Genomic DNA, 26,577 nt, shown 5'->3' with positions numbered 1-26,577 from the left:
ATATACACACAATCTGTCCATATACCTATAGACTTATCCATATATATATATACTGTATGTGTATATTACTTACTACTTGTACCACTATTCCTAGTTTGCCGTTTTTCACTTATCGCGGGTCTTCGTGATATGGATCCCCTGTGATAAATGACGGACTACTGTAGTGGGGTCTCCTCCCTTCAGTAAAGGTAGAACAAAAACTGTTATCCAAGAATTTGGAACAGTCTTTTGGTGTATGGACAGATTAAAGACATGAGACACCAGTTCTGCAATGATTTGCGCAGCTAGCCTTAAGAAGTAAGAAGGGAGGTCATCAAGGCCTGCAGATTTTATAGAATCTAGACCTTTAAACAGTTTATTAGCCTCACTAACAGAGAACAGTGAAAATGAGAAGATGTGGTTTACTGCGGATTGACTTGTAGTAGAAATTTGATTTATAGAAGTTTGGATTGAAGTAGAAGTAGTTGGTTTTCCATTAGTAACTGTGGCAAACAAAGGACCTAGAGGCAACAACATGTCTACTGAAACAAGTTAGAGTCTCATACTTATTTGACACAGGAACAGAGTTAACAAATAATTATGGTGGCAGATTAGATGAATGACAGCTGCCAGAAAGTGATTGGATAGTTTTCCAGAATATTTTAGGATCATTTAGATCTTTAAGGATCTGAGATAAAAAGTAATTATGTTCTGCAGCTTTAATGGAATCTGTACAATGATTCCGTTGTTGACGAAATTGCAACCAAATCTGAACCAGAAAGTTTTGTAGTTGCTCAAAGTTGATCTCTCCTGTACAGGAGATCAGTTACTCAGGAGTAAACCAAGTGTTGTCTCTCCCTTTTTTTTGAACTGGCGAAAAGGAGCATGTTTATTTACAAAGTGAATGAAATTATTGTGAAAATAGTTCCAAGCAAGGTTCACATTGTCACTTAGTAATATATGATGCCAATCAAAATGGAACAGGTCCCAAAGGAAGGCCTATTCACTAAATCAGAATCAGAAGAATCAGAATAAGCTTTATTATCATTGCATTGTAGTACAGTACAGTGAGATTATGTTTGTACTATTGTCCGAAAGATGGGCAGAGTGCACGTTGCTGCTGCTCCTAAGAGCGCGGCTCCTAATTCTTTAGATAAAAAAGGGGAAAGGTCATGAGGAAAGGATAGTGGTATTACAAAAAGATCTCTTCACACGTCGTCCTTATCAGGACACAGTTTAAAACATCAAAAACTCTACCAGAAAGCACATTTATAATAATAATAATCATCATTTTATTTAAAAAGCGCCTTTCATGACACCCAAGGACACTTTACAGTAAGAACAAAGATCAACAGGAATAAATTACATTAAAAATATAGAATACATACAGAATATAAAATGCATAAAGAATATAAAATACATACAGCAAAGTTTAGGCTAAGCAAGTCTAAAGAGATGTGTTTTCAGAGCAGTCTTGAATATAGAAAGAGAGGAAGTGTTTCTTAAGTCAGGGGCTAGAGAGTTCCAGAGATGAGGAGCAGAGCAGGTGAAGGCCCTGCTCCCCATGGTGGAGAGGCGGGCAGAGGGTACATGGAGATGTAGTGAAGAGGAGGATCTGAGAGAGCGAGAGGGGATGGAGATGTGTAAGAGGTCAGATAGGTACGGAGGGGCAAGGTTGTGGATAGCTTTGAAAGTGAGAAGAAGAATTTTGAAGACGATGCGTGATTTAACCGGGAGCCAGTGGAGCTGCTGCAGGACTGGAGTGATGTGGTTATAGGAGGAGGTTTGAGTGATGACACGGGCAGCTGAGTTCTGGACCAATTGCAGCTTCTGGAGAGATTTGTTGGGGAGGCCATAAAGAAGGGAGTTGCAGTAGTCAATCCGGGAAGTCACAAGACTGTGAACAAGGATGGCTGTGGAGCGGGGTGTGAGAGAAGGGCGGAGACGGTTAATATTTCGGAGATGGAAATAGGCAGACCGAGTGACATTGTTGATGTGTGAAGTGAAGGAGAGAGTGGTGTCGAGGATGACACCAAGACTCTTGACCTGAGGCGAGGGGGATAGCAGAGAGTTGTTAAGGGGGATGAGAAGATTTTCTGATTTTGAAAGAGAGTTTTTGGTACCGACAAGAATGATTTCTGTTTTGTTACTGTTTAGTTGTAGGAAATTGTTAGAAAACCAGTGATTTAGCTCATTGAGACAGTCGGTGAGGATGGAGGGTGGGTTGGTGGAGTTTGGTTTTGTTGACAAGTAGAGCTGTGTGTCATCAGCATAACAGTGAAAATGGACACCAAATTTACAGAAGATGTGACCTAGAGGAAGGAGGTAAATGACGAAGAGGAGGGGTCCGAGGACAGAGCCTTGGGGGACACGCGTGGAGACAGGGGATGACTGGGAACAAAAGGATTTGAGCTGAATGAATTGAGTGCGGTCAGAGGGATATGATTTGAACCAGACTAACGGAGTACCTGAGATGCCAATGGAGGTTAGTCTGTTGAGGAGGATAGAATGACAGATTGTGTTGAAGGCAGAACTTAGATCCAGTAGAATGAGGATAGACAGAAGAGCAGAGTCAGCAGCAAGAAGAAGGTCATTAGTTATTTTTATTAGAGCTGTTTCGGTGCTATGGTGGGGGCGAAAACCAGACAGATTTATAGACACATTACATATGCATTTGATGACAAGATGGTGAGATTTCTCCATGAAGCACTTCCAGATAGCACCATAGTCCTGATAAGATGTTTGTGTCAGCCGGTACAGTTCTGATAAGCATTCACAGAAGTTCTCATCAGCATTGAGTTCTGCTAGTACTTTCGATGATCCAAAATGGCCAGATCTGTGGGCATTCCACTGGTCCATGCTTATTAGCTCCCTCCAAGGTCGTCCCCAACATGCTGGCAAGTCCCAGAAGCTGCAAGAGGCCTGGGATTCTTACAAAATGCTTCCATCTTACGGTTGAGCTTATAAATCAGCTGATTTTGAATGCTCAAAGCACGAACCAAACCTTCACATATGCTCGTCATCTTTGCCATGGCCAAAACTGCTGCCGCCGTCTTCTTTAATAGCCGATAACATAGGTATCCGACAGTGCCAAAAAGCAGAAACCCTGCTATCATAATTTCAATTCTGTAAACATCTTCAGCATCCTCCTGAGACAATACAGAAAAGCACATCCAATTCTAATCTCCCCATGAATCCATGACGTACCCTGCCATTACGTCTCAGCGGGGCATGAGGGTTCTCCAGGACCCTGTCACTTGGTTGAAAAAATGTTACCAATTGCGTTGAAAGTCCAGCTAACCAGATCCATGACAGTAGTTTATGATTCGGAAGATGTGTAAATAGAAGCTCCATTACACAAGACAAAGAGCAAAAAAGCAGGAGGAAGGCAGGAGAGGTAAGAAAAGCATCCATCTTGCTTGAGAGTGAGTGAGGAAAAAACAAGTTTTTTTTTTAAATGTTTCATGTTCTTTTTTAGAAATAATCTAGGTTTTGGAAGTGTAGGGATTGGACTGTTTCATGAGTTTAGCCCCATCTTGTGTTGTGTTTTTTGTCTTATGTCCTTCTTCTCAGTTTCTGTTTTTCTATAGGGTTTGTGTTTTCCTAGTGTATGCTTCCATCTAGTGTTGTGTGTCTGTTCCTGCACTCCCTGGCTTCCTAGTTTGTCATTTTCCCTGATGTGGTTCAGCTGTGTGTCCTCACAGGTGTTTTGTCTCGTTTGTCACTGTATATAAGTCTGTGTCTCTGTGTTAGTCCTTCGTCCTGGCATTGCTTCCTGTCACCTTGGTCCTCTGCGTTTCCCACGGATTATGTAAGTTTGCTGCCTCGTCAGCTGTTGTTCTGTTATTATTAATAAATTATTTTATTCATCTCCTGAGTCCTGGATTGTCTGTCTGCACCCCTGGGTTTACCCATCACCAACAACCATTACGACAGGAAGGAGGCATTTTAGTATCCCTAATGGCACCACCAACACAGTGATCACTCATATTGTCTGCAAAATTACATATACCAAAGGGAAGAACTTTTTGTTGGATAAATTAATTACCCTCTCGTCATCTCATTAATCAAATAAGTCACACTGAGGGTACGAGAAGATTTTTCAACCCAGTTTTACTCCTAGCGGGGGGGGGTGGGGGGTGGGGGGGGGCAGAATTAACATACAGGCTTACACAGATGTTACATGAAGCTCCAGTCACAAGGTCTGCCCACAGACAGTATAAAGAAATGTCTGTTTTTAAGCTTATCAGGCAGAGGCGAGGTCAAAACAACTCTGCTTTCCCGCTTAGAGGCCTTGAAGTTTATCAGGTGCACAGACTCCGTAACAACTTTAACTCACACACATGGTTCTATATTAATTTAACATTAGTAAGTGAGTAAGTACATACCGTAAATTCCCCTGAGACTTTTCCTTCATGTCTTTTTCCCCCATAAATCTTTCAACTTTCACTAAAGTCTCAGGAGGAAGATCAAACTGAAAGCCATGGTATGAACAGAAGAATAAATATCGGCATCCTCAACATATAAAATACCAACATTGTGTTCAGAGGCCAACCAGCACAACCATTTCAGAATTTTCTCATCTAATGCACATGAATACAGGACTACAAACATACAAACGTTCATCTTTTCTCACTTCTGAACTGGAGATCGCTCCATTGATCCAACATGGAGAATCCCCTGTTGTGCTTGTTTCAATTATGACAGATAATTGATTTCCATTGATAGCTTCACTCCCTCTCCTCTCGTTGCTTGGATGTGGAGCAGGGTTTCTGATAACAATGCAACTCATCTGGTTTCAATGAGGTTTGAAGAGTAAATGGGCTTTCTCATCTCAAACAGATATCTAACTCAGAGAACTCAGGACCTCCATGTGGATGCATACTTCTCTTTTTGTACCTCTTTTCTTATATTATATTTTATATTGGTGAGAAGATTCATGCGAACTTTGGTATTTATAGATGATAATTTCTGAAATAATGAGTTTAAGCAGTAAAGTGTATTTGCAGAAGTGAATATAATCGCTGCTGTTGGTAATAATGTTGGGAATGGTCTATATGAAAATCAAGCATGCACCTCAAATGTCTTTATTTTCATCGTGGTGAGGCTGTGGTCCGTTAACAAATCTGGCATGAAATCAAAGTGTCAAGTACAATGACAAGAAGACAGGAAAGTCATTAAAACTCCATCCTAAAAAGTTCAGTTGAAAAACACCACATTGAAAATTTCAAGTACAAAAGACATCATTACCAGAGCTGGAGAATCAATCAGAAAAAATAGTAGTTGGCAAAGGACATCATTTACCTGCTGTCCTTCAAACCGGGTTTGTACTTTCTTCCAATTTGGTGCTGTCAATCATTTTTCAGTAGCAGATTTCACACTTGTCAAATGATGGACATCTCAGATCGCCACAAACTTTGTGTCAACACTGAAGTTAACAGGAACAAGACCCATTAACTCCCATAAAGGCACTCAGTCTGCTCTGAACACAAGTTATATTCATACGCTAAAGATATTAACGTTTCTTCAGAGACAAACACATTTAAAAGTTTAGCTTCGCTTCTACAGTTTACGTATTTAAATCTGAATTCAATTCTTTGGATTAACTATTAATAAAGGTATATAAATAAGTTATAAGCTAAATTAAATTTATGATTTTTGTTGTAAAAAAAATGGCTTAAATGACGATCTGTAATGTAAAAATGTTTGTTTTAGATACAAATTTACAATGATCACCTACGCTCCTCAGAAATGTGCAACGTTTCACCATTTAGTGTTTTCCTGATGCATGCTCAATAATCCAGGCTGGACGGATGCAAAAAGTAAAAAAAAAAAGTAAAAACAAAATCATCGTTTATTTTTGGTTTTATTTTTTACTTTTTGCATCTGTCCAGAGGACCTGATTTAACTTTATTACATTTAGTGTTTTATTTATTGATTTTGTTGCTAAAACTTCTGTCTGTCAGCAACTTCTGTGTTGCTGTCAGTAAACTCAGGTTCCCAGCTCTCAGGTCCAGAACCATTTCTCAGTTTGAATGTTTTACGCTCTAATTAAACAAAAAGGAAATTAGCAGTGAGCTTGTGAAGCTAGAAGAATGCAGTATGCTTATGGGGCTGCTTATTAAAAAAATATTTTGTTTACTTATTTACAGCATAAAAAATAAAACATAAAATGGTTAGACTTCAATCCTGTGAACAGACACATTTCTCCAGTTACAAGTACTTGGGTGTACACCTGAATGACAACCTCAGCTGGAGCAACATCATTACCAGCCTGATCAAGAAAGTTCATCAGAGACTCTACTTCCTCAGGCGGCTGAGACGAGCTGGTCTGGGAAACTCAGTCCTCACCTCCTCCTACAGGTGTGCAGTGGAGAGCATCCTGTGCTCCAGCATCAACGTGTGGCATGGAGGCTGCACAGCTGCAGAAAGAAAAGCTTTGCAGAGAGTGGTGAAGGCTGCACAGAAGATGTTGTGGTCAGTCTCCCCACCATCACAGACACTTACACCTCTAGATGCAGGAAGAGAGCCATCTGCATCCTGAAGGACCCCACTCACCCAGCACACACACTTTTTGCCCCACTCCCCTCAGGAAGGAGGTTAAGGAGCATTAAGTGTAGAACCACTAGACCAGTCCTTCTCAAATAGTGTTTTTTTCGTACCATTCTCATTTTGTCGTGTGCGTTCCGGGCCGGCAGCTGTCTGCTTGTATCTCTCAGACTGGCTATTAATAAAGTTATGAACAAATATGACTGTCTTGTTGTTTTGGGAGCCATGCTTGAACCGTGTTGCTCCCCTCTGTTGCTGAGACAATAGATAAACTCCTCCGACACCTCCTTAGTCCTCCGCTGCTGTTTCATACAGAGCGTCATAAAAACAGCAGAGGACAGAGGAGGTGTCGGAGGAGTTTATCTATTGTCTCAGCAACAGAGGGGAGCAACACTGCTCCTTATGGCAAGCTCTTAAATACATGAATAGACACATTTACAACACTTCCTCGTGTAAAAAAAGACGAATTATGCCTTAAACTCTGGCCGTCACTCATGTACTGTGTACATAATTTCATTCCACCACATGTACCACATGTGATGCGTATGACAAATAAAGAGCTTTGAATCCTTGAATTTGCACTGATGTAATTCTGTTATCTGAATGTGTAAATTAACCATATTATGCTAACATGTTAGCCCATAACGTGGCTAGCGTGTTAGTAAAAATACTACCAAATTTTGGTTTGACAGACAGTGTTTGAGCAACACATCCTGTTAGCACTCAGAATATGTCTTTAAGACAGAAATGTTTATAAATTTTGGTGAAATTACAGCCATTTTTACATTTGGTGATTTGGCCACGGCAGCCATTTTGAATTTTGTTGACAACAAAAATCAGTTGTAGACACACAATTAATGTGTACCGCTTCAAATTTCATCCATCCAGTGGTTTCTGAAATATTTTGCTAACAGACACACAGACACAAGTAAAAACATCGCCCGCCTTTTGTTTTAAGGCAGCGGACAAGGACGATAACTACCTTCAGTTTGTCTGATATGGGCTGCATGTTTTTGATCAGTTTTCTAAGATATAATATATATAAATGTAAATTGTATCATTGTATAATATGAAAGAATAGTAATTATAACATTTTAGTTAGAATAATTCTTCAAAAGAACATTTAGCTCTCAGTTAGGTTTCACATTTTCAATAACCGGATGTGACCGGGTGTTCTTTAATTTGGCTGACATCGTTTTGGTTTTCATTGTCATCCATTTTAAAAACGTTTTATATTTTCAATATCTCTCAATAAAAATTAATATGTCAATGGGATTGCTGAAGAGTTGCAATATCTTGTACTTGTAGTTTCTGTTGTTTTGACCTTGAAGCTGCTCTTTCTGTAGTCGAACCTTAATTATAATCAGCCGTTGTTGTTATAATGAATATAATGTTATGATAAGTTTTGATTAAAACCCATATTTATATCTCCTGAACATGGCTGCTGCTGCAGTTAGACTGACTGTCGGAGAAAAATATTCTTACTTTATCTTACTTATTCAAAAGGAACCACACTCAATGGCAGGAGAATATTTTTAACAGTATTTCAAGGTTCAAGGTTTTTTATCGTCATTCGCATCACATGTGGTACATAAGGTGGAACGAAATTATGTACTTTGGGTCCCAGTTATACACAATTTCCTTGTTCATGTACAGTATTTTACTTGCAAGGACAGATTTTCAGGAAGAGTTATACAGATATACAGGAAGTACACACAGATATACCGGAAGTTCACACAGATATACAGGAAGTACACACATATGTACCGGAAGTAGTGTTGTAGTCAAGACCACCTAACCCAAGACCAAGACAAGACCAAGACTTTTAGGTTTCGAGTCCACGTCAAGACCAAGACCTCAAGTCTTGGAGCTCAGTCTTTTCACAGATTATCTGTCTTATACTATACTGTCATGATATAGTAACAGTTTTAACAAATATGTAAAAACATATGTAATTTATAAAAATATATTTTTTAAAAGTTACATACTGCAACTTTGTTTGCTTTTGAATGAATGTATCAGCTTTTATAAATTTTCAAAGCTACATAACAAATAAATCAGACATTCAGTGGTTTTTGCACAATAGTTTTCGTGACCCACTGACACAAAACTTATGTTAAACTACGATACTCTACTAGACCTGACAGACGAGGCACCTGCATTTATTTCTTATTTTAAAGCAATTTCTAATTTTACATAATTTACTTGTTCAAAACTCATGGTTCTAATTTGTTGATGGTCACTAAGTGAACCATTACGTCTCGGAGGAGGGGCAGACTGAGCGCTGCTGACTGAAATCAGACTGTTTGCTTCGGCTCGAACGAGAGGAACACACCGCTGAAGCCACAGAGCTCGAATGTCCAACGTCCAACGTAAAACTAACTTCCCCGTGGTAGAGAAACGAGGCTCCAGAACAGTTTAGAAACCTTTTGAAACGAGACAAAAAAAGCAGTTTATTAACTGATTAAGTTGTGTTTTAGACTACTTATTGCTAGAGAATCTATTCTGACTCAAAGTGCAGCTGTGACTGGTTCTGAATGGCGGCTTTACAGCAGACAACCCCTCTTCCAGGTAGCTACCGGTGCAGAATCTTTCAGTGGTACGCAGTACTGGACCGTATCGGCTTACTTTCACCCTTGGTTGCGACATTACGTTCTGCTGTCTGTATTGTTCTGTTGGCACAGAACCACGTGCGAGTGAAAGGGGGTGGGCGTGACAGGGGTAACAAAAACATGTATTTAGCAATGAGTCACGTTATCACTTGGATTTTAATAAGTACGTTTTGCATCCAATAAAAACAAGTGTGTTAACAAATAAACTGGACAATATTCTGGCAATTTAGTGATATTTCCACATTTGTGGTCTTGACTGGTCTTGAAATAAAATCCAGAATCCTCAATGTCCGAGACCGAGACAAGACCAAGACAAGACCAAGACCAAATGCAGTCAAGACCGGTCTCGAGTACTACAACACTAACCAGAAGTACACACAGATATACAGGAAGTCCACATGAAGACCAGATTCAAAAGGATCTGCCACGAGCTGCGTGTTTTTGTTGTTGTTGTTTTAATGTGTTCAGCTGAGCTCACAGACTCGGGAGCGTCCTTGACACGACAACCGCACGCTGCAGCCTCCAGCTCCTCATCCAGCTCTAACCCAAACATATGGTTCATGGGCAGAGAACATTCTCAGCCATAGTTGTTAAAACATCTGTTACCTTTGACCAAAAACCCCCTAACACTGACTTCTTTCCTTCTTGCTCTGCAGGCGTGTGTGTTGGAGTGTGAGGGTCATGTCTCCTCTTCCCTCACGTGGGAAGTGTGCAAACGCGCAGTGAAGCTGTCCCAGCATGCTTTGCTCTCTGAGGAGGGCACGTGGCTGCAGAGAGCAGGAGAGGAGCTGACCCCTCTTGACCTGAACGCTGACGACGAGGTGCTGCAGTCCGCAGCCACAAAGCGTTTCCCAGAGGAAGATGTGGGTGAGATGGCCTCGGAGCAGCGCAGCGTCCAGTCCGACTCATCGTTGCTGGAGTCCTCGGAGGAGGGGGGTAGCCTGCAGGGCCTCCGCCCGGCAGGTGGAGGCAGGGAGGAGAGGGACTCAGGGAGCGATGCCCAGCTCGAAGGGGAGCGGTACGACAGCCCAGAGGCCGTCAGTTTATTCAAACGCTTCGGTGGCTTTCAGAGGGGGCGTCACAGCTACAGGAAGCTGATCAGCTCCCCCAGGAGGCCTCTACAAAAGCGCTACGGCGGCTTCATAGGTGTCAGGAAGTCCGCCCGCAAGTGGAACAGTCAGAAGCGGGTGAACCAGCTGCTGAGGCAGTACCTGGGCATGAGGAGCAGCCGCAGCGGCAGGTTCAACAACAACATGCCCGTCACTCGGGTGTGGAGGCAAGACAAACTGTAAGAAGCACTCATCCATCTTTTTGTCCCCCCCAGTTCAAACTGTGACGTCAACACCGTGATGAGAACAGACTCCATCCTTGTCTAATGTTTTGGTCGTGGTGTCCCTCTTCTTACACATGCCTCTGTGAAATAAAAGATTTAGAGACGTGCACTTGAATATATTTTTGTGTGGGTTTAATAAAGTTGAGCCAAATGGAGTTGTGCTTGTTCAGACTTTGGGGGAGGTCTCTGCAGTTTGTTGCACTCTGCACAGTGGACGTGACTAAACTTGTTTGTGAGGTTTTTACTTGAAGAACTCGTCTGTAGCTTCGACTGAGCCGATCTGTGGTTTACCTGCAGCAAACGTCGGCTCAGATCAAGTCATTAAATTAGAGCAGCGTTTCTCAGATAGTTCAATCAGGTTCAGAGCGCTGAAGCCCAAACTGTTCATTACAGATAATTAATTCAACTCAGTGGAGGTTAAATTGGCTTTTTGAACTTTGGAAACTTAACGTAACTGTTTGTGCTGCAGAAATCAAAACACTTTTTAATCCTGTCGTGTCTGGATTTTGTTGAAGTGGGAATTTTCACTGAATGGATGAATTTTCCTCCCAGGAGGAACAAGACTGACCCCCAGTGTTTCTGGGTGGAAACATCCAGAGACAGGCTCATGATGGGATTAAAACTACAAACGTAGAAAAAATTCTCAACACAATATGAAAAATACAAAAAAGCAATAATGTAATTTTATATTTGGACACAATAAAAAAGCTTTTTGTGCCAATCTGATGGTGACAATGAGATCACAACCTTTTAAAAAATACATCAAAACGTATTTAAATATAATTTACAGAAATTTATGAATAAAAGTTTACACAAGAGCAAATCTGACGCATGCTGGCACATTTTCAGCTGCTCTGATTAATCTTTTATATACGAGTCAGGGCAGAGGTCATCATGGTGCATTAAAGAGGTGTTCTCTTTATTTTGAAATGGGATTCTGTAGGAAGGTGATGAACAACTAATATCTTACCTGTTGCAGATCGCTCCGTGGATGACCTTGGTTTAAATCTGATCAGACTGACGAACTACTGGCTAGTCAGAGTGGACACTTCCTGCTTACACCGGCAATAAATAAATTAATGTGCACTGAACAATTGTAAAGCTTTAAGGCAGGGGTGTCAAACCCACTCACAAAAGGGGGCCACATTTAATTTTTTTTTTTTTTCAAACTAAGGGCCAGTTTCAGAATCTACATCAACTCAAGTTTATTTATTTATTAAGTTTATTTGATAGGGACTGACACACAATAACAGACAAACTGAATAAAGCAGTAGTCCCATGCCTGGATCATGGTTCTTATAGCACAAGTTAATTTTCAGTACTTGTCCCTAGATGGGCTTTTATACACAATATCTAAAATACTATTAAGAAGTTAGAACTTAGATACCCAACATCTTTTCTTGGTTGCAGGTTGGTTCCTCAACAACAGTTTGATTGGTCTCATTTGACGTGCTCTGTTCTACTTTTGACCTCATAATTAAAGAATACTGAAAAAATTAAAGTGAGAAAAGTATTTTACATTTAAAATATCATCTTGGGGGCCAGATGTTAACGAGGGCCACATTTAGCCCCCGGGCCTTGAGTTTGACACACATGCTTTAAGGTAAAGTTGCATGAACCGCTGCAAAGCCGTTTTATGACATTGCTTTGGTCTCAGCTCAGCTCTGACTAGCCATTAGCTCATCAGTTCAAACAGGTCATCCAGAAAGCAATCTACACATAAAGTGTGAACTTTTACCCGGAAACTCAATAAAAATCATATATATATGTCAAAAATTAGGACTATTTTTCTGATTTCTTCGATATTTTGATGAACAGGATGAGGCATTCAGAGCAGTGATGGGGGGTGGGGGGCAGGGTCATAGAAGGAAAATGTTAATTTGTTGCATCACAAGCAGGTCAAAGCTTTTACCGTGTTGAAGAGTCTGATTGAAGTACTGATGAGTGCGACATGTATTTCTGTCAACATAGAAATTAGATTTTTTGTGTTTACTTCATGGAGTCATGGAGAAAAGCTGTAAAAACAAATAAATCAAAAATAAAAGAGTTTGCTATTCATCTGGTGGACTGTTGTGCAAAACAAAAGACAAAACATCTTTAAATTATCAGTGCTTTGTTAATTTAATTTATTGTGTTTGACAATATATTTCCTTTAATACAAACATGTTCCACAAAAAAAGTTTGGATCTGACTAAAGTCTGGATCTGACTAAAGTCTGGATCTGACTAAAGCCTAGATCTGACTAAAGTCTGGATCTAACTAAAGTCTAGATCTGACTAAAGCCTGGATCTCACTGGGACTGTTGGAGGAAAAAACACAAAAACTTTCATTTGGAATCAAACTGAGTTGGCTTATATGTTTGCATACATTCAAACATGCAAAAACAAACTGTGATGTTCCTGCAAATCATGCAGATATTTTGTTGCATTTTAGTCCCGTTTCTTAATTATGTCTCAGTTTGGTTGCAATTTATTCTTGTTTTAGTCTCCAGTCAGTCACAATTTGTTCTTGCTCTTTCTGAATCATGGAAACGGTTAGACAGTAACTTGGAGACATAATTCCTTCTGAAAGCAAATGGCAGCCAACAGTTTGAGCCCAGTGAGATACGCAGTTAATGCTCGCCCCGTCGCCATGATTCCAGCTCGTCACGGAGGTTGAACACTGGTTGTGCGCCGACAAGCGGGCAGGAAGGAAATCAACGTCATGGAAGGAATTTGGTTGAGTCAAACCAAACATAGCTTATTCGTGTGTGTTACTAGTCCAAGAAAGTGCCAAAAAACATTAAAAAACAAATCAGTCTGCCCAAAACGCAGGCTGAACAGAACGATTAAAAAACAAAAAGGTATAAAATACTCGCATGTAACTGAAAGCACACAATATAACGTACATTATAACCACTGTGAGACCACTGGAAGAAAGAAAACAGCTGAGCAGCAGTCTAATAAGACAGTGGAGCCACAAATATGACATTTGGATAAAAAAAGGGGGAGGGGCTTAGCACATCACATGGTCAAAGTGAATCAACAGCACCATCGAAGACTTCAGTTTTGAGGATCAGGATGCAAAGAGACAAAAGTTTATTTGCATTCATTTTAGGATATAAACAAAGAACAGAATAATAAAAAACAGAGAAACGTAAAACTTGTTTTGTTTGATGGCTCTTGAGCTCTTGAGCTCTTACACGTATTCTTTTTTTCCCTGTGATAAAAGTCCGTTAACTATCATTCGTCCACCCCACAGCGGGGTCTAGTCGGGGAAGCGCTGACAGGCCTTCTTCCAGCGGCAGGCCGTGCACCACTGATCCTTGCGTTCCACTCCGTACACCTTACGACACTTTTTGGCCTCTCCACGCCCCTTCCTGTTAAAACAGACGCTTCGTGTCATCAGTTATTTAAAAACTGTGGTTCATTTTTTCTTGGGGGGATGGGGGGCTGTAATACCTGAAGGAGCAGTGTGTGCGTGAAGGCGACGCAGTCATGGGCTGCAGTCGGTTCTGTTGGAGCCACTGTTCCCCGACACTGACAGACCGGCAGCGAGGTTTCACCATCTGAGCAGACAAACAGCGGTCCAAAGAGAACGAAGGATGAGAGGCGTGCACGCACACGTGCACAACAAACAGGAAAACAACACTTAATCCAGAGACCATGGCGCTTCTTTAAAAAACATCTTCTAAATCAACACGTTTGGTTTGTTCTCTACATCATGTTAGACGTTCTCTAAAAGTTTAAAACTGCTTTTCATACATTTTATGGAAAGTCATCACGGAACATCCATGTCCCACCTCCCTGACGGGTCTGAAGAGTGAATGTTTGTAGTTTTAGAGATGAGTGCTTTTCTGGACTAGAACTGAACAGAAAATGAAGTAAACCTAAATGTTTTTGGTGTAAGATGTTCACGTGTGTAGGAGTTACACTGGAGAAGAATAGAGCTGTTTCCCCTCCCACTACCCAAGGAAGGCGCCCCACCCTGTCAATAGAACAGAGCGCCCTGCCCACTGAAATCTAACTCAACGGTCCATTTACGTCTTAAAACTCATCAATCCACCTACATCTCAAGACTCAATGGTTCACCTAAGCCTAAAGACTCAATGGTCCACCTATGTCTAAAGACTCAACGGTCCACCTACGTCTAAAGACTCATGGGTTCACCTACGTCTAAATACTTGTAGTGATGCAGGGACAGCTTTGCTGTAGACACACTACTAATTAATTATTCTTAAAGCTAGTTCAAGCACAAAGAATATTAATTGTTTAATTACAACGGATTCTTTCTTTTTCGAGTTAAATTTCTGCCATGTGACCGAGATAACTGTGAGGATTGTTTAATCAGTGACATGAGACGCCATTTTATCTTTGACCCATCAGAATAAATGCGGTCATTTATTCAACAGAATCAAAATTTAACATCAAGACATGTACACATTGATTTGCTGATCTGTTTCTGATTAATAAAAACTTGGCACGCTTTACTAACAAGACAACAGAACATTACTGATTGAGGCTGATTTACCTCTGAAGGCATCTAGATTACTGGCAAATAGAAAAGTTTAAGAGAAGGAATAGATTTAAAAGGAAGATGGATGAAGGAAGATGGATGTTTGTTGACCAGAATTAGCACTCTTCTTTCAACACCAGCTCAACCTTCCGGTACACTTCAGGACATGCAGAGACTTTGTTACCTTAGATGGGGGCTACCTCCACTCCAGAACAGAAGTCCATTAGTACTATCCCTTTACAGCGTCTCCGGTTAAAGCGGCTGGTCATCGTCAGAAGTCGTGTGGTTTACTCCGTTCAACAGAACAAGCTTCCTTCGAAGTTGTAGGGCGTTACGCCCGGGTGAGTTCACAGCGAGGCGCTGTGACTCCGCTGGGATGGACGGACCCTCGTCTCATGGACAAATCCTTCAGCTACTGATTAAATCTGAAAGTTCCTTAGGAACTCTCAGTAAGACTCCAGCCAGAGATTCCACTCAGAAGTGGAAGACTCCTGGGAAGACTTCATAGACTGAACGAAGACTGCAAGAAGACTGAAGGAACACTGAATGATCCCAGGAAGTGTTGACTTTTTAAAGAGTACTCACTTCCTGTCAATTGGTACTTCCTGATTGGTTGAAACAACCAGCAAGGGGGTGGTTCTAGTGATGTCAGAGGGTTATTAAAAGTCAAAAGACAGCAGGAATGTTTAGGAACGGTTAGTACAGACGGAGAAAAATATTTTGAAGTAGTGAGAAACTTTGCAGGTGCCAGCTTCTTATTTACTGTCTGCTAGTTTAAAAACAAGACACTTCGTTCTAATAACTTGTCTCTGTTTGTCTCTGACTTTCGACCGACATCCCTGACTTCTGACCGACATCAAATCCACTCATTCAGACAGAAGATCAAAATGCACACTTACTTTGTAAATAGACATTTAACTTGATTTCTAAGTCTAATGAGGTTTAAAAATCATTAATACTGTTTCACAGTTGATTTAAATGAGTGGTTCACTTCAACATTTAGAAATGGTATGAACTAAACACACTTTTGATTATCAAGATATTCTAAAATAGTAATGATAATGTAAAAAGGAAGAGTGTTCTTTCAATTGATTAATTCAGGGTACAATTAAATAGTCTCTTGATGAGATCATTTGTATTTCTGGATTCAGCTCAATGAAATAACAGTTCCTGTCCCCTGAAGGTCTTCAGAGACAGGTTGAGGTCGGAGGCCTAGTTCACTACAGTTCCCCCCTTTGGAAATCATCGCCTGTCCATGGGGATGAATTCCAACATGAACTTACGCCTCCGAATGTCCTTGATCTTGATGTAATCCAGCAAGAGGAAAACAAAAGTCAAAGAAGGTAATCCCACAACGGTTTAGGTAATTCCACAATGTTGTTGGTAATTCAATAATGTTGTTGGTAATTCCATTGCAGCAACGCTTTAACCCCTTGAAAACAAAGTCTGTAATCCATTGGAAAAGTCATATAATCCACAACGATAAATCCACAACGACTGGAGGTGTTGATTGATCAGCATGCAGAGAAGTTCCTTCGATTGAACTGCAGAGGCGACCACTGGATGGAGTTTGGAGACCCACGTTGGAGTTGTAGGTCCCTTCAGCGAAGGTTGCTGCTGGTGGTTCCCAGTGGGTGCCATTCTGGTTCTATGTGTTATGCATTTATGTGGTTTTAGTTGGGCTTATGAGTGGGATTTTACATAAGACCTTAACCTAAATGCACCTGGTGTGTAAGCTATCATGGTTTAGATCAGCCACAGGTACCAGTTAAATGGTGGGTCATGCTGAAAAATTATATATAGGGATTTATACCTATAGAAGGGCATTCCAAACTATTCTTCCATTCCTAACTTGGTTTAAGTTAGATTTACATGGCAAAATATAGTTTGGTTCAATTGTCTGTTGTCCCTTTAGACGAACGACTTGAGGTTTGGTTTTTTGGTTTCCCCCCCTAAATGTTTTTGGAGTCTATGGCGAGACTCAACTTAAGGATTAGCTAGCCCCCCCAAATAGGATTGTTCGAGTAGGTTTGGCTTGAGCGTCGTGAGACCAATGTAGGTTATGGTACTTAAGGTAGCATTAATCTACATTGACTCCTCAAAGGTTGAAGTTTAACAAATGAACTGCATGTTGGCATAGTTAAAGGCTTCTTAGTCTCTAACTAAAGTACACACAAAATTAATTCTTGCTGGGGGTGTTCAGAAACAATACCAAAAACCAAATAAACGATGTCTCAACATCAACAACAGTAGTGATCAAGCAACCAGAAAAACAATGTTTCAACATCGACAAAAGTAGTGATTAAGCAACTGGAAACAACGTTTCACTGCAACACTCACTCTGATTGTCAGATTCTATCACATTATCACGTCTGAGTTGTTATCTTAACACTTAATCAAGCTTGGACTTATTTAGTTTCTGAATGGACGACCTTTTTTCCCACGAGGTCTGAGTTTGTGAGGTCTTTGTCTCCTGTGGAGTTATTGAACGCCTTATGTAGTTTAACCTGGTTTCGATGTACCATTTAACAATAGGCTCTTTTTGGCCTTTGCTGATTTAGATCTGGTAGACAACTGGAGACAGTTTGTTATCAGGTGGGGTCCAGTCCACCTGGGCATCAGTTTGCGGGCGAGAATTCCCAGACTCTCCTTTCCCGGTTGTGGGGGCGAACGTGTAGTACCAGACCCTATCTCCCACTTAGAGTTCCTCGTGAGAGGCCTATTGGTCATAGTACGCCTTTCATCCTTCAGCGGATTTTTCCAAGTTTTTCTGGGCAAACGCAAAGGTGTTTTTAAGGTGTTCTTCCAAGTCATTCATGTATTGTTGTGTGGTGTAGGCTGTTGCCATGGCGGCATCGCCTGGTTGGTACAACAGGTGTAGGAAGAGAGTCATTTGTCGACCCGTCATCATCTCGAAGGGAGAGATGCCAGTCGATGTGTGTGGAGTGGCCCTTATGGCCACGAGGACCAGAGGGAGTTTCACATCCTTGTAGCCTTGTAAACCTTGTGGTTTACGGCTACGCATTTCTTCAAAATACTTACCACAGTTCTGTTTGCTCTCTCCACTTGGCCTGAGGCCTGTGGGTGGTAGCCAACATGGAAGTTGACTTTGATGCCTAGCATCTTCCACAGTTCTTTCATCACTTCAGCTGTGAAGTGTGTACCTTGGTCTGAGTTCACCCTGAGGGGAAGTCCAAACCTTGAAAATACATGATTCATTAGTAACATAGCAGTTGTTTGTGCTGTGTCGTTAGGAGCTGGTAGGCATTCTACCCATTTGGTAAATGCGCAAGTTACCGTGAGAAAATATTTATTTCCTCTAGTGCTCTTAGTAAGTGGTCCAACCCAGTCGATCTGGAGGTTGGACCATGGGAATGCAATGCCTCTATTTTGCAGTGGTGCTCTGTGGAGTGGTCTGGATAGCTGAAACTGGCCACAGACCAGGCACCCTTTTATGTAGTACTTGACATCCTTTTTCATTCCAGGCCAATAAGCAACTTGTTTTAATGCTTTCAGCGTGGCGTTATCTCCCTTGTGTCCTGCGGACGGAGGTCATGCGCATGAACTAACATCACCCCCCTGTGGTCATGGGGGACCACGAACACGGGTGAGGACATCGGTCCATGAGCAAAAGTTAGGATGCCCTTGATTAGTTTTAGCTGTTTGCGCAACTGAAAGAGGACTTTAAGGTCTGGATTGGAATTCAGGTCGGCTTCGGACGGAGTGTTTCTCTCTGGGTCAGTCAAGTACAGCATCATCGAGTTTATCACAGGATCCGACTTCTCAAGTTTGATAATGTCTGGGTCAGTCATCACTGGTTGTACAGAGACTGTGTTGTCAGCCGGCTTGGCTGCAGCCTGTGCACGTGTGACTGCCATTACCTCGGCTGTAGGTTGTACTGAGAGTTGCGAGCAGCCAGGAGGGGTCAAAGGACCACTGAGGGCCGTCCACGGCTCCGTCCTTGGCTAGGAAGTCTGCAAGGTCATTATACCGCTTGTCATCGCCTAGGACTCTTTGAATGTCCTGGAACCTTTTTCCAGAAGACCTGTAGGTCATGTGATGTCACCAAGTGATCACATGCCATGAAAAGCTCTTTGTGTTTGACCACTTTCTTGTTGCTTGTGAGAAAGCCGTTCCGTTTCCAGAGAACACAAGAAACTAAGTCGAGCGTAATTAGAGTCTGTACAGATGACTAGCATTTGGATGGAGCGTTCTACTGCCATCTGGAGAGCTATTAGGATTCCTGCTATCTCAGCATACTGAGAAGTCTGAGAGCCTAATTTATGGCTAAAAGTGACCTCTTGTTGGTCTTGGAGGAGAATCCCTCCAACACCTGATTTGCAGGTTTGTTCGTGGTGGAATGAGCATCCATCCACGTACAATGTTGCCATATCTTTGCAGATATTGCTATCAAAGTAGTGGTGATTCGGGTCATCACTTACTGAGGGTTTTTCCGCAGCTGGCGGATGGGTGGCAGGTACATCTTGTGTACCTTCCTGGCAGACCTCTGGAAATGGAATGCCAAGTTAAAAATCATGAAAATCTGTGGAGATCAACCATCCTAGCCTTGTGTTTCTCGGGATCAGTACCTCCTCTGTGCCTGTGTTGCACACAGCAACAGATGTGGTTCTGGAGTCGAGGCTCACTTGGCTTGCGGCCTCAATGGACAGTCCTAGTTTGAAAAACCTAGGAGATGGTTGAAAGTATGCCTGTTTAAGGCTAATAGCTTGTCCCGCCATGATGTGGACTCGTACCATTAGGTTTGTTACCCGAGGTGGTACTGAGATGTTTTGGTTGCTAGCAACCTGGCAGACCTCTGGAATGGTCTGTCCAGCCGTAAGGTTAGTTGTGTCTAGCACAGGAGGATCTTTTTTGGCTGGTTTAAGTGACCACAGTACATTGTGGCTGGTGTCCACTCGGACACCTAATCTTACCAAGATGTCAGAGCCTATGTAGGTTGCATGTGGTAAGTCTGGGACCACGAGGAATGGGTGGACCAGTTCCCGTTGGTTCCAGACCAGTTTCAGGTTAATGACTCCTTTCACAGTCATCACTCGTGAACTGTTGGGATACAATGGAAAGCGGAAAGCTTTCCTGATCAGAACTGGACCCAAATGTTTTTTAACCAACGTTTCGTAGAAAGCTTTGTTAATAGCTGATTTATCTGTCCACAGCGACAGTACAGCATCTTCGGTGTGGGATCCTTGGATATCTACATACTCATTGGTCCACCTATGTCTAAAGACTCATGGGTCCACCGACGTCTAAATACTCATTGGTCCACCTACGTCTAAAGACTCAACGATCCACCTACATCTCAAGACTCAAGTCTGGGGGTCCTCCCCCAGAAAATCTTGAATAAAATGGATGTCATTTTTTGCATTCTGGTGTACTTTACAAAGGTTTATGACAGTAGATTAACATGAAACAAAAGATGTAAACTCAATTATTAAAATCTCTCTGACTGCAAAGCGTTCTTAATGCAAAACTGCTGCAGCTCAGCAGGTAAGGGGCATTCACTTCAGGACAATTTGATGTCGCTGATTGGTCAGTTGCTGATGTGCCTACTGGATTGATTGACAGGTGGATCGAGGATCTGACTATAGCAACAAAAGAACTAATCAAACAAAAAAAAAATCATAGATTTCACTTGCCCATATTAAGACTCTCATCAAACATATTTATTCAACATTTGTTCAATACTCCTCCTTGAATCGCCACCTTATCGTGGTGGAGGAGTTTGTGCGCCTGAATGATCCTAGGAGCTATGCTGTCGGGGGCAATCATAATTGCCCCTGGTAGGGTCTCCCAAGACAGATTGGTCTTAGGTGACAGGCCAGAGAAAGAGCGATTAATAAGATTTTTATGGACAAAACAAAACAAAGAACTCGGTGTCCCTTGCCCGGACGTGGGTTACCAGGGCCCCATCCAGGAGCCAGGTCTGGGGGAGGAGCTCATCGGCGAGCGCCTGGTGACCGGGTCTCTGCCCATGGGGCCCGGTCGGGCTCAGCCCGAAGGAACAGCATGTGTTTGCCTTCCTGTGGACCCACCACCTGCAGAAAGGGCCATAAAAGTCGGGTGCATAATGCTATGGGCAGTGGCTGAAGGCAAGGTCCTTGGCGCCTGACCCTGGCTTACCAAAGCTAGCTCTTGGGACATGGAATGTAACCTCTCTGGCAGAGAAGGAGCCTGAGCTTGTGCGCTGCGCAAGGTTGAGAGGTACCGACTAGATATAGCTGGGCTCACCTCAATGCAAAGCATGGGTTCTGGAACTGATCTCCTTGAGAGGGGTTGGACCTTATTCCACTCTGGAGTTGCCCATGGTGAGAGGCGTCGAGCTGGCGTAGGTCTACTTGTAGCCCCCCGACTTGGTGCCTGCGTGTTGGAGTCTTCCCCGGTAGATGAGAGGGTGGCTTCCCTTTGCCTTTGGGTGGGGGGATGGGCTCTGGCTGTTGTTCATGCCTACACGCCGAACTGCAGTTCAGAGTATTCAGCCTTCTTGGAGTCCTTGGCAGGGGTGCTGGAATGTGCGCCAGCTGGGGACTCCTTTATTCTGCTGGGGGACTTCAATGGGTAATGACAGTGTGACCTGGAGGGGCGTGATTGGGAGGAATGGCCTCTCTGATCTAAACCCGAGCGGTGTTCTGTTGTTGGACTTCTGTGCTAGTCATAGTTTGTCCATCACTAATATCATGTTTGAACATAAGGGTGTCCATAAGTGCACTTGGCACCAGGACACCCTAGGTCGGAGATCGACGATTGACTTAATAGTCGTGTCATCTGATTTGCGGCCGTTTGTTTTGGACACTCAGGTAAAGAGAGGAGCTGAGCTGTCAACTGATCACTACCTGGTAGTGAGTTGGATCAGATGGCGGGGGAAGATGCCAGACAGACCCGGTAGGCCCAAACGTGTAGCGAGGGTTTGCTGGGAACGCCTGGCAGAAGAAACTGTCAAGAGAGTTCTTCAACTCACACCTCCGGGAGAGCTTTAATCACATCCCAGCTGAGGTGGGGGACATTGAGTCTGAGTGGGCCATGTTCCGCACCTCGCTTGTTGAGGTAGCTGCCTTGAGCTGTGGCCGCAAAGTTGTCGGTGCTTCTTGCGGTGGTCATTGTAGTGAACTTGACCTAAGGTCAAAACCCTTGACCTTAAGAACCTTGTGGGACAGAAACTGTCATTTCATTGATTTGAATCCAGAAATACAGGTTCACCCATCCTGAGACTTTCTTTCTTGAAAATTCAAGTGAAAGAACACTCTCTTTTCTATTATCATTACTGTTTTACAAATGTTTGATAATCAAAGTGTTTTAGTTCAAACATTTTAGATGTTACAGTGAACTAATCAATTTTGTTAACTGTAAAACAGTAACAATGATTTTTGAGTTGCTTATGCAAAGTTAGAATTCATGTTAAGGTCTGTTACAGAGTAATTATGCATTTTCTGATTTCTGTCTTTGAATGAGCAGTGTACGTTTTCCAAGGTCAGGAGTCGAAGCAGACAAGTGTTGGAACAACTGTCTTGTTTTTAAATCCTCTCAGACGTAAACAGAGAAGTTGGCACCTGTTTCTCCAAACTCGCCCAAACATTTCTCTCGCCTGTCTGGGAAACATTTTCAATCTGTTCCAATAACATTCTTGCTGTTTTCTGACTTCTAGTAACCTCTTACATCACAAAACACACCCCTGTCTGGTTGATATTGACCAATCAGAAACTCCCAAATGGACCGGAAATAGAGCTCTTTAAAATGTCGGTACTTCCTAGTTCTCTCAGATGATCGCAGTTCTGTGAAGTCGTTGTTCTGTGAGTTGCCGTTGGAGTCGGGCTGGAGAGTTTGCAGCTCCAGTCGTTTGGGAGAACAGAAGTCCAGCCATGATAAGGCTCTTCCGAGTTTGGGATTATAACATCTTCCACCTCTGAGTGAAACTCGGACGAACCCCACTCATGTGAGGTCCACTCGTTGAGGTGAACTGTTGTTGACGAAGTCCCGTCACCACTCCGGACGTATCTCTGCCATCCTACGGAGACGCTGAAAGGTAGCGTTAACTGGAGCTCCTCTTCCGCTGATTCATCGTCAGAGAGGTAAATGAGCCTAGTCCACTACTGAGCGTACCGAGGAAAGCTGGGTCGGATGGAGGGTGTCGTCCTGTCAACACTTTTCACTCATACACACCACATTCTCCCTCAGCCATCTTTCACTCCCACTAAACTTCATCTTTCCATTTTTAAAAATTCTTCTATCAAGTAGAAATCATTGACCGATATTTTTAGAAATGTCTGAAGCAAAGTTCTCAATCACCGCCGTGGGATTTGATGTCTGCTGTTCTGCTGAAAAGTGAAACAATCGCCATATTGTTTCTCACTACCTGTAAAGCTGATTAATTATGTTGTTATTTTCATATTTTGCCAAATTAATGTAAATGTTTGATGTTAAACTTTGATTCTGTAAATAAATGCCCACATTCATTTTGATGGGTCAAAGATAAATAACGTCTCACGTTACATTTTATTAAATTCAATGCACGTTTATATTCAGTCCAGAAAAATGAAAGAATCCGTTTTAATCAGGTGAATATCTCAGGATATGTTCATCTACATCATCCACGAACTCAGTGGTGGACACCCCGGGTTAGGGAGGCTGTCAAGCTGAAGAAGAAGTCCTATCGGGCCATGTTGGCCAGTGGGACTCTGGAGGCAGCTGAGAAGTGCCGGAGGGCCAAAAGGTGTGCAGGCTTGGCTGTTGCTGAGGCAAAAGGTCGGATGTGGGAAGAGTTCAGTAAGACCTTGGATAGAGACTCTCAGTCAGCTCCGAGGAGATTCTGGCAAACCATCAGGCAGCTGAGGAGGGGAAAGCAGCACTGGGCGGCTGTGGCTGAGTGGTTAGAGCAGTTGTCCTCCAATGCAAGAGTTGGAGGTTCGAACCCCACAGCAGTCACATGCTGAAGTGTCCCCAGACAAGACACTGAACCCCTCATTGCCTCTGATGTGTGTCCCATCGGTGTATGAATGTGATCTAAAGCACTGATTAGTCTCTTTAGAATGATTTGTTCAATTAGCTTTGTAGAGATCTAGTAGAGTGCTGTATGAATGGGTAAATGAGGGCACAGATAGTAGTGTAAAGCGCTTTGAGTATCTCAATAAGATAGAAAGGCGCTATATAAGTACAGTCCATTTACCATTTACTTTACAAACACTGTGTTCAGTGAAGGTGGGGTGCTGTTGACCTCAACCAGTAATGTCATCGGGAGGTGGAAGGAATACTTCTCGGACCTTCTCAATCCCACCAGCACGTCTTCCATGGAGGAAGCGGAGTCGGAAGACTTTGGGGTTGATCTGTCTATAACCGTGGCTGAGGTCGCCGAGGTAGTTAAAAAGCTCCGAGGCAGCAGGGCTCCGGGAGTGGATGAGATTCACCCTGATTTCCTTAAGGCTCTGGATGTTGTGGGGCTGTCTTGGCTGACACGCCTTTGCAATGTCGCGTGGACGTCGGGGGCAGTGCCACTGGACTGGCAGACTGGGGTGGTGGTTCCCCTCTTCAAAAAGGGGGACTGGAGAATGTGCTCCAATTATAAGGGCATCACTCTCCTTAGCCTCCCTGGTAAGGTCTATTCAGGGGGTACTGGAGAAGCAAGTCCGATCGTTGGTCGAACCTTAGATCCAGGAGGAACAATGTGGGTTCCATCCTGGCTGTGGAACACTGTATCAGCTCTTTACCCTCACTAGGATCCTTGAGGGGTCATGGGAGTTTGCCCATCCAGTCTACATGTGTTTTGTGGACTTGAAGAAGGCATTTGACCGTGTTCCTTGGGGTACACTGTGGGGGATGCTCCGTGAGTATGGGATTGGAGGCCCGTTGTTGCGGGCTGTTCAGTCCCTATACAAGCGGTGCGAGAGTTTGGTTTGCAGTGCAGGCAGTAAGTCGGACCCTTTCAGGGTGGGAGTTGGACTCTGCCAGGGCTGCCCGTTGTCACAGATTTTGTTCATAACTTTTATGGACAAAATTTCTCAGTGCAGCCAGCTGGCGGAGAGTTTCTGGTTCGGTGGCCTCAGGATTCCATCTCTGCTCTTTGCAGATGATGTGGTCCTGTTGACGTCATCGTGCCGTGATCTTCAACTCGCACTGGAGCGGTTCGCAGCCGAGTGTGAAGCGGCTGGGATGAAAATTAGCACCTCCAAATCTGAGGCCATGGTCCTCAACCGGAGAAAGGTGGATTGCTCTCTTCAGGTCGAGGATGAGGTTCTGCCTCAAGTGGAGAAGTTCAAGTATATCAGGGTTTTGTTCACGAGTGAGGGAAGAATGGAGCGTGATATTGACAGATGGATTGGTGCAGAATCAGCAGTATTGCGGACTCTGTACCGGTCTGTTGTGGTGAAGAGAGAGTTGAGCTGTAAGGCAAAGCTCTCTGTTTACCTGTCGGTCTATGTTCCTACCCTCACCTATGGTCATGAGCTCTGGGCAGTGACCGAAAGAATGAGATCGCGGATACAGGCAGTTGAAATGAGTTTTCTCCACAGGGTAGTTGGACTCTCCCTTAGCGATAGGGTGAGAAGTTCAGTTATTTGGGAGAGACTTGGAGTAGAACCGCTACTCCTCCACATCTTAAGGAGCCAGTTGAGGTGGTTTGGGCATCTGGTAAGGATGCCCCCATGGCGTCTCCCTAGAGAGGTGCTTCGGGCATGTCCAACTGGGAGGAAACCCCGGGAAAGACCCAGGATACGCTGGAGAGACTATGGCTCTCGGTTGGCCTGGGAACACATTAGAATCCTACCAGAAGAGCTGGAAGAGGTGGCTGTGAAAAGAGATGTCTGGGTCTCCCTGCACAAGCTACTGCCCTCGCCACCAGACTTCGAAATAAGTGGAAGATAATGGATGGATGGATTTGTTCAATATTTTGGTAAATCTAAGGTTTGAGAACTGAGTTTCCTTACACAATCCCAATGATGGCTTCTGAGAAACTAGTCCATGCCTTTGTCACAACCCGATTAGACTATTGCAATGCACTGTATGCTAGGATCAGCCAGGCCTCCATCGCATGTCTTCAGCTCGTCCAGAATGCTGCTGCTCGGGTTTTAACCGGAACTCGTAGGTCTGAACATATTACTCCAGTTCTGTCCTCCCTTCACTGGCTCCATGTTCGTACGAGGATAGTCTTTAAAATTCTTCTGTTGACCTACAAATGCTTAAATGGCCTCGCACCTCTTTACCTCACTGAGCTTCTGGAACCTTACTTTCCCTCTCGGGCCCTGAGATCATCCGATCAGCTGCTTTTGGCTGTTCCAAAAACAAGACTGAAGCTCAGACGAGATCGGGCTTTTTCAGTCATGGGGCCCAAACTCTGGAACAATCTGCCCCCCCAACATCAGGCAGGCCACCTCCCTTCCTCACTTCAAATCCCTGCTTAAAGCACATCTGTTCTCGCAGGCATTTCACAATGTAAATTGAGCTAGTGTTTTGTGTTCTGTGACCCTATGTTTTAAATGCTTTTTAGTAATTCTTCAGTTATTATTATTATTAGTGTATTGTGTGTGTATATATATATATATATATATATATACACATATATATATATATATATATATACACATATATATATATATATATATACACATA

The 26,577-nt window shown here is 43.0% G+C and overlaps 2 protein-coding genes across 2 annotated transcripts in view; one reads left to right on the top strand and one right to left on the bottom strand.

The window, feature by feature from the left end:
* The window catches only part of pnocb (prepronociceptin b), a 23,639-nt gene extending 13,207 nt beyond the window's left edge, over positions 1-10,432 (top strand). The window contains exon 2 of the mRNA XM_037685266.1: positions 9,797-10,432. Coding sequence (XP_037541194.1) covers positions 9,797-10,432 — 636 coding nt within the window. The remainder of the gene's footprint in view (positions 1-9,796) is intronic.
* Positions 10,433-13,431: 2,999 nt separating this feature from the next.
* The window catches only part of znf395b (zinc finger protein 395b), a 45,884-nt gene continuing 32,738 nt past the window's right edge, over positions 13,432-26,577 (bottom strand). Inside the window, exons 9-10 of the mRNA XM_037685265.1 lie at positions 13,914-14,020; positions 13,432-13,831 (exon numbers count right to left, since the gene is read on the bottom strand). Of these exons, the coding sequence (XP_037541193.1) occupies positions 13,720-13,831; positions 13,914-14,020 (219 nt within the window). The 3' untranslated portion in view covers positions 13,432-13,719. The remainder of the gene's footprint in view (positions 13,832-13,913; positions 14,021-26,577) is intronic.

The sequence above is a fragment of the Nematolebias whitei genome, chromosome 12 (genome assembly GCF_014905685.2).
Source record: "Nematolebias whitei isolate Nwh7 chromosome 12, NemWhi1, whole genome shotgun sequence".
In the NCBI taxonomy this organism is placed as follows: Eukaryota; Metazoa; Chordata; class Actinopteri; order Cyprinodontiformes; family Rivulidae; genus Nematolebias; species Nematolebias whitei.
The sequence above is the reverse complement of the archived record's forward strand: the minus strand, read 5'-3'. Positions and strand labels throughout refer to the sequence as shown.